At 64.3% G+C, this 10237-nt stretch overlaps 1 protein-coding gene across 1 annotated transcript; it reads right to left on the minus strand.

Moving 5' to 3' along the window:
- Positions 1-741: 741 nt before the first annotated feature.
- Positions 742-8381, minus strand: PROM2 (prominin 2). Its single transcript, XM_054289213.1, has 23 exons — positions 8150-8381; positions 7462-7511; positions 7145-7347; positions 6931-7051; positions 6531-6594; positions 6326-6415; positions 6028-6227; positions 5872-5946; positions 5735-5798; positions 5471-5630; positions 4940-5092; positions 4388-4511; positions 3824-3915; positions 3658-3742; positions 3419-3565; positions 3264-3335; positions 2653-2745; positions 2503-2556; positions 2123-2203; positions 1547-1615; positions 1342-1431; positions 1147-1253; positions 742-864 (listed from the first exon to the last, which is right to left on the minus strand). The coding sequence occupies exons 1-23, from the start codon at positions 8379-8381 to the stop codon at positions 801-803; spliced, it is 2490 nt and encodes an 829-aa protein (XP_054145188.1). The 3' UTR covers positions 742-800.
- Positions 8382-10237: the final 1856 nt, after the last annotated feature.

Below are 10237 nucleotides of genomic sequence, written 5' to 3' on the forward strand. Positions count from 1 at the left end.
CTCAACCCCAGGGTCCCCTTTGGCCATGGAGCCACCTCAAGCCTGGCCCTGTCACCTCCATGTCCCTGTCACCCCCTCAGCCCTGGAGCCATCTTAGGCCTGGTCCTTCAGCCCTCATGGCCGTGTCACTCCCTCGGCCCCAGGGTCCCCTTTGGCTCTGGAGCCCCCATGGCCGTGTCACCCCCTCAGTCCTGGAGCCACCTCAGGCCTGGCCCTGAACCATCATGGCCGTGTTACCCCCTTGGCCATAATCCCAGCCCGAGTCCCCCTCAGTCCTGGAGCCCCTTCAGCCATAACCTCAACCCTGATGTTCCCCTAAACTCCTTCAAATCCAAAGCCATGGGGTCCCCTCAGCTCCAAGGCCCCTCAGCCATGGGCTCCTCTCATCCCAAATCCCTCACCCCAAAGCCCCTCAGAGCCATTCCCTGTGGATAATGGGGACACAAAGGGGGTGCACAAAAGAGTCAGGGGCAGATTTTTGGGGAGGATTTTAATGTGCCCCACACTGCCCAGGGGTGCTGGCAGTGGGGGATCGCTGTGGGGTATGAGAGGGGTCGGGGAGCCTCCCCTTCCAGCCAGGCTCTGGGACCACCCAGAGACCCCAAATCTCCGGGTGTCCCACGCTCGGGAAGGACGCCAGACCCCAAAGGACACCGAGAAAGAGACGCCAGAGGGATCCCAAGCCCTGAGAGGTGCCAGAGGGATCTGGACCTTTGGCACGCCTTTGGATTTGTGCTGCTTTGGGGTTGGGTTTGGGTTTGTGGCAGCTCCTGGGGCGCCGCACCCGGCAGAGCCCCGTCCTAGAGCTTGAGCGCCGTGACACGGGGGATGTGGAAGGGACAGGTCTCCTCTGACCCCGTGGAGCTGCAGGAGAGATGGAGAACGCCCGAGGGATGGTCAGGGAGGGGTCCACAGCCCCGTCCCTGTGCCCTCCCTGTCCCTTTGTCCCCCTTGTCCCTGTGTCCTCCCATCTCCTTATCCTCCCCTCTTTCCCGTGTCCTCCTCCTTATCCCAGTGTCCTCCCCATCCCTTTGTCCTCCTTGTCCACATGTCCTCCCCATCCCCTTGTCCCGCTGCCCCATGTCCCCCTCATCCTCTTGTCCCCCTTGTCCCCCCTTGTCCCCCGTGTCCCCGTCTGCCCCTCACATGAGGCGGTTGCGGATGGGTCGGAAGTGTTTGGTGAGCCTGACGGCGAAGATGATGCTGGGGATGAGGAAGAAGGTGCAGCAGCCCAGGCTGAACCAGAAGGCGTTCTGCAAGGAGAACCGGCGGGGCTGAGCGGTGCCGGGAGGGCAGGGACAGCCCCGGTGCTCCCGGAGCCCCGAGCAGCGGAGTCCTCACCCAGGGCTCGGCGATGCGGTCGCACAGGATCACCCGCCCGTTGTCCAGCGCCGTGGCCAGCGGCTGGCACGAAGCCACGTCCTCCCTCAGCTGCAACGAGACAAGCACCACGCCTGGCTGCTGTGTGCAGTTTGCTTGGGGAGGGGGATCCATGGGGGCTCCTGGGCCCCGAAAATCCCCGCGAGGTGACGGGGGGGGCTCTCACCGTCTGCCCGACCCAGTTGAGGTACTGGGTGAAATAGCGCAGCTCCTTCCTGCTGAAGCAGCCGAGCTCCTGGGCAGGGACAGGCAGCGTGGAGGGAGAGTCCTGCACTTCCCAGTTCCGATTCAACCCCACAACTCCCAATTCCCATTCAACCCTGCGCTTCCCAATTCCGATTCAACCCGCACTTCCCAGTTCGAATTTAACCCACAGTTCCCAATCTGGATTCAGCCCCACACTTTCCCAATTCTGATTCAACCCCACACTTCCCAATTCCGACTCAGCCCCCTCAGTTCCCAGTCTGGATTCAACCCTACAGTTCCCAGTTCTGATTCAACCCCAGTCTGGATTCAGCCCCACACTTCCCAATTCTGATTCCACCCCGCGTTTCCCATCCCGGCTCCATCCCCACATTTCCCATCCCAGCTCCATCCCCACATTTCCCATCCCGGCTCCAGCCTCTCTCCGGGCCAATGCAGGCTGGGAAACGAGGCCGAAGGCTCCCGGTGCCCTCTTCTCCCTCTTTCCTCCGGGCTGTGGGGGATTCCAGCCCCGCTGATCCACCCAGCCCTGCCTCACCTGCCGCAGGATCTGCTGGGCCTGCAGGGGCAGCCGGGCTTCCACCGAGGCCGTGGTGGCCAGAGTCCTCCTCACCCGCTCCTGGGGAGGCACAGCGAGGGCAGAGCATCCTCAGGGCCCCTGGGTGCCCGGGGGGTGCAGGGAGAAACCCCAAATTGGGTCTGGGTGCAGGGAAAGGGGGATGTGCCCTGAGCAGGAAAACCCCTTTATAGTGGGATTTCTGGTTTGTGACAGCAAATCTAACCCTAAAGGAGACTGATTCTCCTGGCTGGCATTTTTCCTGGCTCTCCCATCACCCTGCAGCTGTATTTTTTTGGTTTTTGGCAGATGGGGCCCATGGAGCACCAGAGTTTTTGGGGCTGGAAGAGACGCGTGAGTACCTTGAGGTGCGGTGCCAAACGGGACAAGAACTGGACGCTTTCCCCCAGCTTTGCCTGCGGGACAGAGAGGTGAGAAACGTTCAGAACCCTCGTTTTCCCCTTCAAGGGAGTACCAGCAGCACCGCTGCCACCAGCCCGGCACGGACTCACCACCAGAGCCTCCTGCGACTGCACCGTGGAGTTCTGCATGTGCCAGAGCGCCCTCGCCTCCGCTGCGAGCCGCCCGGCCACCGTGCTGTTCCTCTGCGGGGCACAGGGGGTCAGCCCGGCCCCGAGACCACCGGGGGCTCCCCTTTTACCTGCCCTGACACCCTGAGGGTTCCCGCTTTGCCTGCCCTAAAAACCACCGAGGGCTCCCCATTTACCTGCCCCAAAACCACCGAGGGCTCCCCATTTACCTGCCCCAAAACTACCGAGGGCTCCCCCTTTTACCTGCCCCAAAACCACCGAGGGCTCCCTGCCCCGAGACCACCGGGAGCTCCCCCTTTGCCTGCCCTGAGACCACTGAGGACTCCCTGTTTCCCTGCCCCAAAACCACCGAGGGCTCCCCCTTTCCCTGCCCTGAGACCACTGAGGGCTCCCCCTTTCCCTGCCCCAAAACCACCGAGGGCTCCCCTTTTCCCTGCCCTGACACCACCGAGGACTCCCCCTTTGCCTGCCCCGAGACCACCGAGGGCTCCCCCTTTCCCTCCACCAAAGCCTCCCCCTTTCCCTGCCCCAATACCACCGAGGTCTCCCCCTTTTTCTGCCCCACCGCTCACCTGCATCTTCTGCAGCCCCTCCAGGTTCCTTGCCAAGCCGGGCAGGCTGGTCTGCACCACGGGGTTCTTCATCTGCGGGGAACCAGAGTCGGGGGCTGCCCAAAATCCAGCCCCACACCCCGCAGCGGGGTCCGGCTGATGGTGAGCACCCTCACCTCCTCCTGGAAGCGCCCGTAGTCCACCTCGTCCAGCCCGCTGCGGGCGAAGGTCTCCAGGTCCTGCCTGCCCTCGCTGCGGAGCAGCCGCACGTCGCCCAGGTCGGCCGTGAAGTCTCCCAGGCGTTTTTGGAAGTCAGCCGTGTACTGCAGGGCGGGACAAGGCGTTCTGCAGGGCTCCCGGTGACCCCAGTAAAGCTCCTGCCTCCCCCTGACCGTGACCAGCAGCTGGGCCTCACCTGGGGCGTTCTCAGGTGCTCATCCAGGTCGTAGGAGCTGTCGAGCTGCAGCACCTCCCAGAGCCCCGCGCCGCTCTTGCACTCCCTGCAAGGCAGAGGGGGCGTTGGAGGGACCCCAAATCCACCCTGGTGGCACCGAGACCACCCCAGATCCTGCCACGCTCACCTGTACGCCGAGCTGAGGTTGGAGTCCCTCCTGAGGTTCAGCTGCCGCGTGAGGTTCATGGAGGGAGGGAGGTTGCCCGGGGTGTCGATGAACTGGGCCAAACAGGAGGAGAAACGGGGTCAGGGTAAGGCAGGGGCGCTCCCAGCAGGGATTCTGGGGGTGCTCTGCCCTCGCAGGGGTATCCTGGGGGAGCTCATGGCAGCCTGAACTGATTTTCGGTTCATTTGGATATTCCCCACCGAGGAGCCTGGCCTGGTGTGTTTGGAGGGACCTGCCTGAGTGTGGCACTGCCATGGGGACAGCCCTGACCCCAGTGCCACTGCCCCATCACCCCCATCTGCCCACCCCAAGGACCAGGGAACAGCAATTAGGAACTGAATTAACAGCACAAAGGCGATTCCCAGCTGATGTTGCAAACCCGAGGAGCTAACCCTAAACTTAATCTCTGGTCTAGGACGGGGCTTTTCTAGTCAGGCTTAGGGGGAGGACACCGAGCCTTTGGAGGAGTTTTGGTGCACGGAAGGAGAGATTTACACGGTGAAGGGTGGATGTGTGGCCACCCACCTTATAAATCTCCTGGTTGACCCAATTCCTGCAAACCAGCGTCTGGATGTTGCCCCCGACCAGGAAGGTGGCGAAAACCAGGAGGATGAGGAGCCAGGAGAACAGGAAAGCCAAGCCCACGCCGCTGAAAGAGAGAGGTGAGGAGGCGCGGCCAGTGGCTTCGCAGCCCCGAGCGGGCAGGAAGGGACCTGCCCGTCCAGCTGCAGCCCCGCGGCTCCTTCCCGAGCCCGGGCACGCCGGGCTGGGCTGGGCAGGGCGTGATGGTGTGATGCCAACTCCCAGGGAGGAGCAGCTTCTCCCAAAGCTGCCGGCGCAGGCGGTGCCTTCAAAGCTTTTCCGCTGGGACCTCTCCCAGTCCCTCCCTTGGCTTTGCTTGGGGTTTTTTGGGGGGGTGTGTGTGAGATGGAGCAGCCCCCCAGCACCCAGATGAACACAGTGAGATGGAGCAGCCCCCCAGCACCCAGATGAACACAGTGAGATGGAGCAGCCCCCCAGCACCCAGATGAACACAGTGAGATGGAGCAGGCCCCCAGCACCCAGATGAACGCTTACACCAGGAGAAACTTGGCGCCAGCTTCCCCTCGGCACTCGTAGTCGCTGGGGTCCTCCCGCTTGGAAAGGCCGTAGGCCCCCAGGGCCATGCCCGTCGCGTTGCAGGCGAGGATGAGGAGGATGATGGAGCACAGCACCGTGCCCGCGATCCACCTGCAGGGGAGAGCAGCGGGGCGCGGCCTGGAGACGCGGGGCTGAGGCACCGGGGGCTCGGGGCCCTTCTCTGCCAGGAATGGCGTTCCTGTTGCCGATGCTGAGGCATGCAGAGGTTGTGGGGAGTGCCTTTTGGAGCCCCCCTGCTTTTTGGATATCTTGTTCGCCATTTAGGAGAACAAGATATCCAAAATGAATGATGGAGCCTGAGCACAGGAAGAGCACGGCTTTGAAGAATGCGTGAGTTGAGAAGTGGAAGAAGGCGAGTTCGGGGAGGTTTAGTCCGATTGTGACTATTATTAGTCCTAGCTGGCTTGCAGTAGAGAAGACAATGATTTTTTTAATGTCGTTTTGGGTGAGGGCTGCCCCCGGGCTCACCTGTAGCGCTCGAAGCGCTCCGCCTCCCGCAGGTACGGCCGGCTCCGCCGCTCCGCCTCCGCCAGCGCCTCGCTGGCCGGCCGCGTGTAGTCGGGCAGGGGGAAGCCGTCGGCGATGGACTGCACCTTCTCCGCCGTGCGGGCCAGGTCGGCACGCAGATCTGCGGGAACAAGTTCGGCTGGATGGTCCCTGCACCCCATCCCGCGTCCCCAAAAGGATTCACCGCGCGGGGATGTCCCCGCTCGCTGCGGCAGCCCCACTCACCCTGGATGACCTGTGCCATCCTCTCCACGGCCAGCTCCGGGATGGAGTTGAAGGTGCCGTTGCCCTGCAGGGAAAGAGGGGGTGCTGGAGCTGCCTGCGGGTGCTGGACCCCCCATGCTTCACCCCGACCCCCAAACCTGGCGAATCATCTCCGCAAAGTCACTTCGGGGCAGACCGGCCAGCGCCTTCAACACCTTCTCCACCGACGGCACCTTGGGTTGGAGAAAAGACCCCGTGAGTGCCAGGGCGGCGGCGTTGGGAGGCGACCAGGGCCACCAGGAGCCCGTGCCCACCTTGCCGTAGTCAGCACCCAGCTGCAGGCCCTGTGCCCTGCCCAGGACGCTGGCGCACGAGGTGCAGCGCGGGTCGTCGAGGAGCGCGACCACGCGGCGCCTCCGCTCCCGCAGCGCCGGCTCCAGCTCGGCCCGCGCCGCCGCCAGCGCCCGCGCCGTCCTGTGCACCGTCTGCAAATGGTGCAGCGAGCTCCGGAGGTCTGAGAGAGAAAGCCCAGGGCTCGGTCACGCCGCTCCGCTCGGCCGCCACGGAGAGGCCGCGGTGGCGGGGCCGGGGACAGCGGAGCTCCGGCCGTACCTCGGGCCCTGTCCCGCAGGTCGGCGAGCGCCGCGTAGGTCATGGCCTGGAGCTGTGAATGGATGGAGAGCCCCACGCTCCGGCTGAGCCCTGCAAGGCACCGAGGCTCCATCAGCACTGAGTCCATCCCCGGGGCAAGATCAGCACCATCAGTACCGGGACCATCCCCAGGGCGAGCTCGGGGTGCTGCCGGTGCCCTGCTTACCACCCAGGTCGGAGCTGATCTGCTTTCGGGGCACCTCGAACTTGTCCACCACCATCTGCACGCCCTGCCGGGAAAGAGGAGCCGCTGAGCCGCGGGCTGAGGGAAGGGAGCCCCGCGTTGCCATTCGGAACTCATTTTTATGGCAGCCACGTCATCTCCTCTTGCCTGGCCAACCATCCCCTGAGGGAAACGCGGCCATCCCTGAACAGAGCGCTGTGCCAGGGGCGAGGCCATTTGGGGACACACCTGGGGGACATTGGCAAGGTGCCGGGGGCAATGCCACTTGGGGACTCACCTGGGGGACATTGGCAAGGCCGCTCAAGGACTCACCTGGGGGACGTTGGCAAGGCCGCTCAAGGACTCACCTGGGGCAATTCGCCAAGGCCGCTCGGGGACTCACCTGGGGGACGTTGGCAAGGTGCTGCTGCAGCGTGCGCAGGGTGTAGGGCACGGCCCCCAGCCCCGGCTCCATCTGTCCCTTCACCCTCTGGCTGGTGACGAAGGCGCAGGTGACGCTGACCCTGCGGGGAGCGAGCGGGCGGTGACGGCGCGGCCCCGCAGGACGTGGCTCCCCCAGCCCAGCGAGGATTTTGGGGGTGGTCCGGGGGACTCACAGGATGACGAGGGAGGTGAGGGACAGGCAGGCCAGCAGGCAGCGGCGGCGGCAGCCCAGCGAGCGCCGGTGGGCGCGGAGGCGGCCCCCGCAGCGCCGCCGGCTCCGGCAGTAGCAGAAGCACATCCCGGCCACCGGCACGGCCACGGTGAAGAGCAGAGCCACGGCGGCGCACACGACGTAGCCCAGCTCGTACTGCACCACCTGCGCCACGGGAGAGCCTCCTTGGGGCACCTCTGCACCGAGCTGGGGCGCTCCAGGTGCCCTGTGCCGGGTGGGAACATCCCCGTGGCATCCCCTGCCCACGGCCAGGCTCACCTGCGACGTCCTCACCGAGCTGGGGTCGTTCAGGGCTGTCCTGAGCAGCTCTGCAAGAAATAAATCATGGCACAGGCAGAGGAGGCCCCACCCGGTGCGTCCCCAACCTTCCTGGAGCAGCAGCACCGGGACAGGGGCACAACCCTCCTCTGAACCCCTGGAACTGCTCCGGGACAGAGGCAGGACCCTCTTCTGAACACTGAGACCCCCTGGAACTGCTCTGGGACAGAGGGATTGCACCCAGCAGAACGCCCAAGGTCCTGGCAGCAGTGGGATCGCTCTGCTTGAGGTGAGGAATCATTATCCAGCTCATCTTCACTTTTTATTTTTTCCCCTAGTAAGCAGAGTGCCCCCCAGTTGGTTCAGGACAATTTTCTGGATTATTCCTGGGGGATTTCTCATTAACTCCAAGATCCTCCCATTTTTAATCCCTCCACATCCCAGGCAAGGAAGGGGGATATTCATGGGTTTATAACAAACATTTATTTTGATGTGAATCCCTCTGCCAGGTGTGAATCCCTCTGCCAGGTGTGAATCCCTCTGCCATTCATTATTTATCTGTAATTTAGAGCGACCCAGCTACAAGAAACAACCTCAGGAAGGCGATCCAGCCCAACTAATCCCATTTCTTCGCAAACCCACCGGATCGAACGACCCCAAATTCCTTCCCGCCCAGCTCGGGGCTCACCTGTGGGCAGCGGGTTCTGCTGGATGAGGTCCAGGCAGCGCCGGACGAGGCCATAGAGCGGATCCAGCGGGCTGGGCACGCGGTGCAGCGCCGGCACCCGGATCTCGGCGTGCCTGTCGGTGAACCTCAGCACCGGCACTGCCCCGGGCCCGGCGGGCTGGCACTGCCGGCTGCCCGCGCCCCGCAGCATCGCCCCGGCCAGCAGCAGCAGCGGCAGCGGGGCCGCCCGCATGGCTCCGGCCAGCGCAGAGCCGGGGGGCTCGCTCCGCTGCGATCCGCGGCTGCTGCTGCTGCTGCTGCTGCTCCGGCAAACCGGCCCGACGGCTCGGCCGGGCCCAGACGCTGCCGTGGCTTGTTCCCCCAGCACGGCTCCCCCGGGGCGGCTGCGTGGAGGCGTCTCCCAAACCATCCCGGGCGTGTTTGGCAAGCGCCGGCACCCCTGAGTCACCGCCGCGGGGTCCCCGCTGCCGAGGCTGTCCCCAAAGTCACGGCAAGGCGTCCTATCCTCAGATTTTTGGGGTTTTTTTGGAGGTGCTGAACCTCCCGTGCTTGGCATGGAGGGTGCTGGACCACAGCGCAGCCAGCTTGGGAGGAGGGATTTGGGATTTTGGGGATGGTTTGAGGGGTGGGAATGCGCTTGTGTGTGGATGTGGTACCCAGGAGTCAGAAAAGCATCCTGAGAGCTGGGGTAGCAACAAGGAGCCGAAATTCAGGAGGAACAGGTGCAGAGGGGCACCGAGGCCCAGCCGGGTGTGAGATGAGCTCCCCAGCCGCAGCCAGCGCCGGTCCCACACCCGCGGCTCCTTCCCAGGCGCGGATCCCGCTCGCCGGCCCGGCCCGAGCGCTAATTACAGGCCGGGCTGGAAGGGCAGGAGCTCCAACCGGATCCGTGCGAGCGGGGGAGCGGCCCCGCCGTGCCCAGACGGCCCCGGGGCACCCCGAGAGCCGCGATCCCGCTCGGCCGGGCGGGTCGGACCGGCCCGAGCCCCCCGCCCTGCCCCGGCTGCCCGGCGGGGATGCTGAGGCGGTGCTTCCCTCCCTGTGGGAAAGGGGGATCCTCCCGGGTTTGATCCAGGCTCATCCCCACCACCCGCACGGGAATGGGATGTTGGGGATGGGAGAATCCTGAACCGGCTCGGTTTGTCCCATCCCAGGCCAGGAAATCCTGGGATTTTCACGATTTCTGTGCCCAGCAAGGGAGCCCCACTCTGGGCACTGCACTCTGGGCAGTGATGGGGATGGCAGGGATGATTTCCCACCATGATTTCCCATTCCCACCGTGATTTCCCATTCCCACCATGGTTTCCCAACCCGTTCCCACGGTGATTTCCTAACCCCAGCCTGGATTTCCCACTCCCACGAGGATTTCTTATCCCCATTCCCATTTGACTTCCATGTCCATGAGGATTCCCAACCCACAATCATTTCCCATTCCCATGAAGATTTCCCATCCCCATCTCCACAATGTTTTCCCATCCCCATTCCCATTTGACTTCCATGTCCACGATGATGATTTTCCATCCCCCAATCGCTCCCTACTCCCTGGTTCGGTACTGGGGCAGCGATGTTGGTGCTGGTGGGGTGATGCCAATGCTGGCACTGGACTGGTGACACTGGGTCAGTGGTCCCGGTTCAGTCCCGGTTCTGTCCCGGTTCTGTCCCGGTTCGGTCCCGGTTCGGTGGCCCCGGTTCGGTCCCAGTTCGGTCCAGGTCCTGTCCCGGTTCGGTCCCGTTCTGTCTCGGTTCAGTGTCCCCGGTTCTGCTCCGGTTCTGTCCAGGTTCGGTCCCGGTTCTGTCCCGGTTCGATCCCGGTTCAGTGTCCCCGGTTCTGTCCCGGTTCTGTCCCGGTTCTGCCCCGGTTCTCTCTCGGTTCAGTGTCCCCGGTTCTGTCCCGGTTCTATCCCGGTTCGGCGGCGCCGCCGCTCTGTACCTGCAGTACCGCCCGTGACCGCTACGCGGCGCGAGAGCCCCAGCGCGCCTGCGGGAGGCGTGGCCTCTCAGCGATGGGCGTGGCCAGTGTGGCGCCGCGCGCACGTGCGGCGGGCGCGTAAGTGACGTCAGGCGCCGGGCGCGAAAATGACGTCACGC

Source organism: Melozone crissalis, unplaced genomic scaffold (assembly GCF_028551555.1).
Source record: "Melozone crissalis strain CALT ecotype California unplaced genomic scaffold, PUWL_Pcris_2 ptg000064l_1, whole genome shotgun sequence".
In the NCBI taxonomy this organism is placed as follows: Eukaryota; Metazoa; Chordata; class Aves; order Passeriformes; family Passerellidae; genus Melozone; species Melozone crissalis.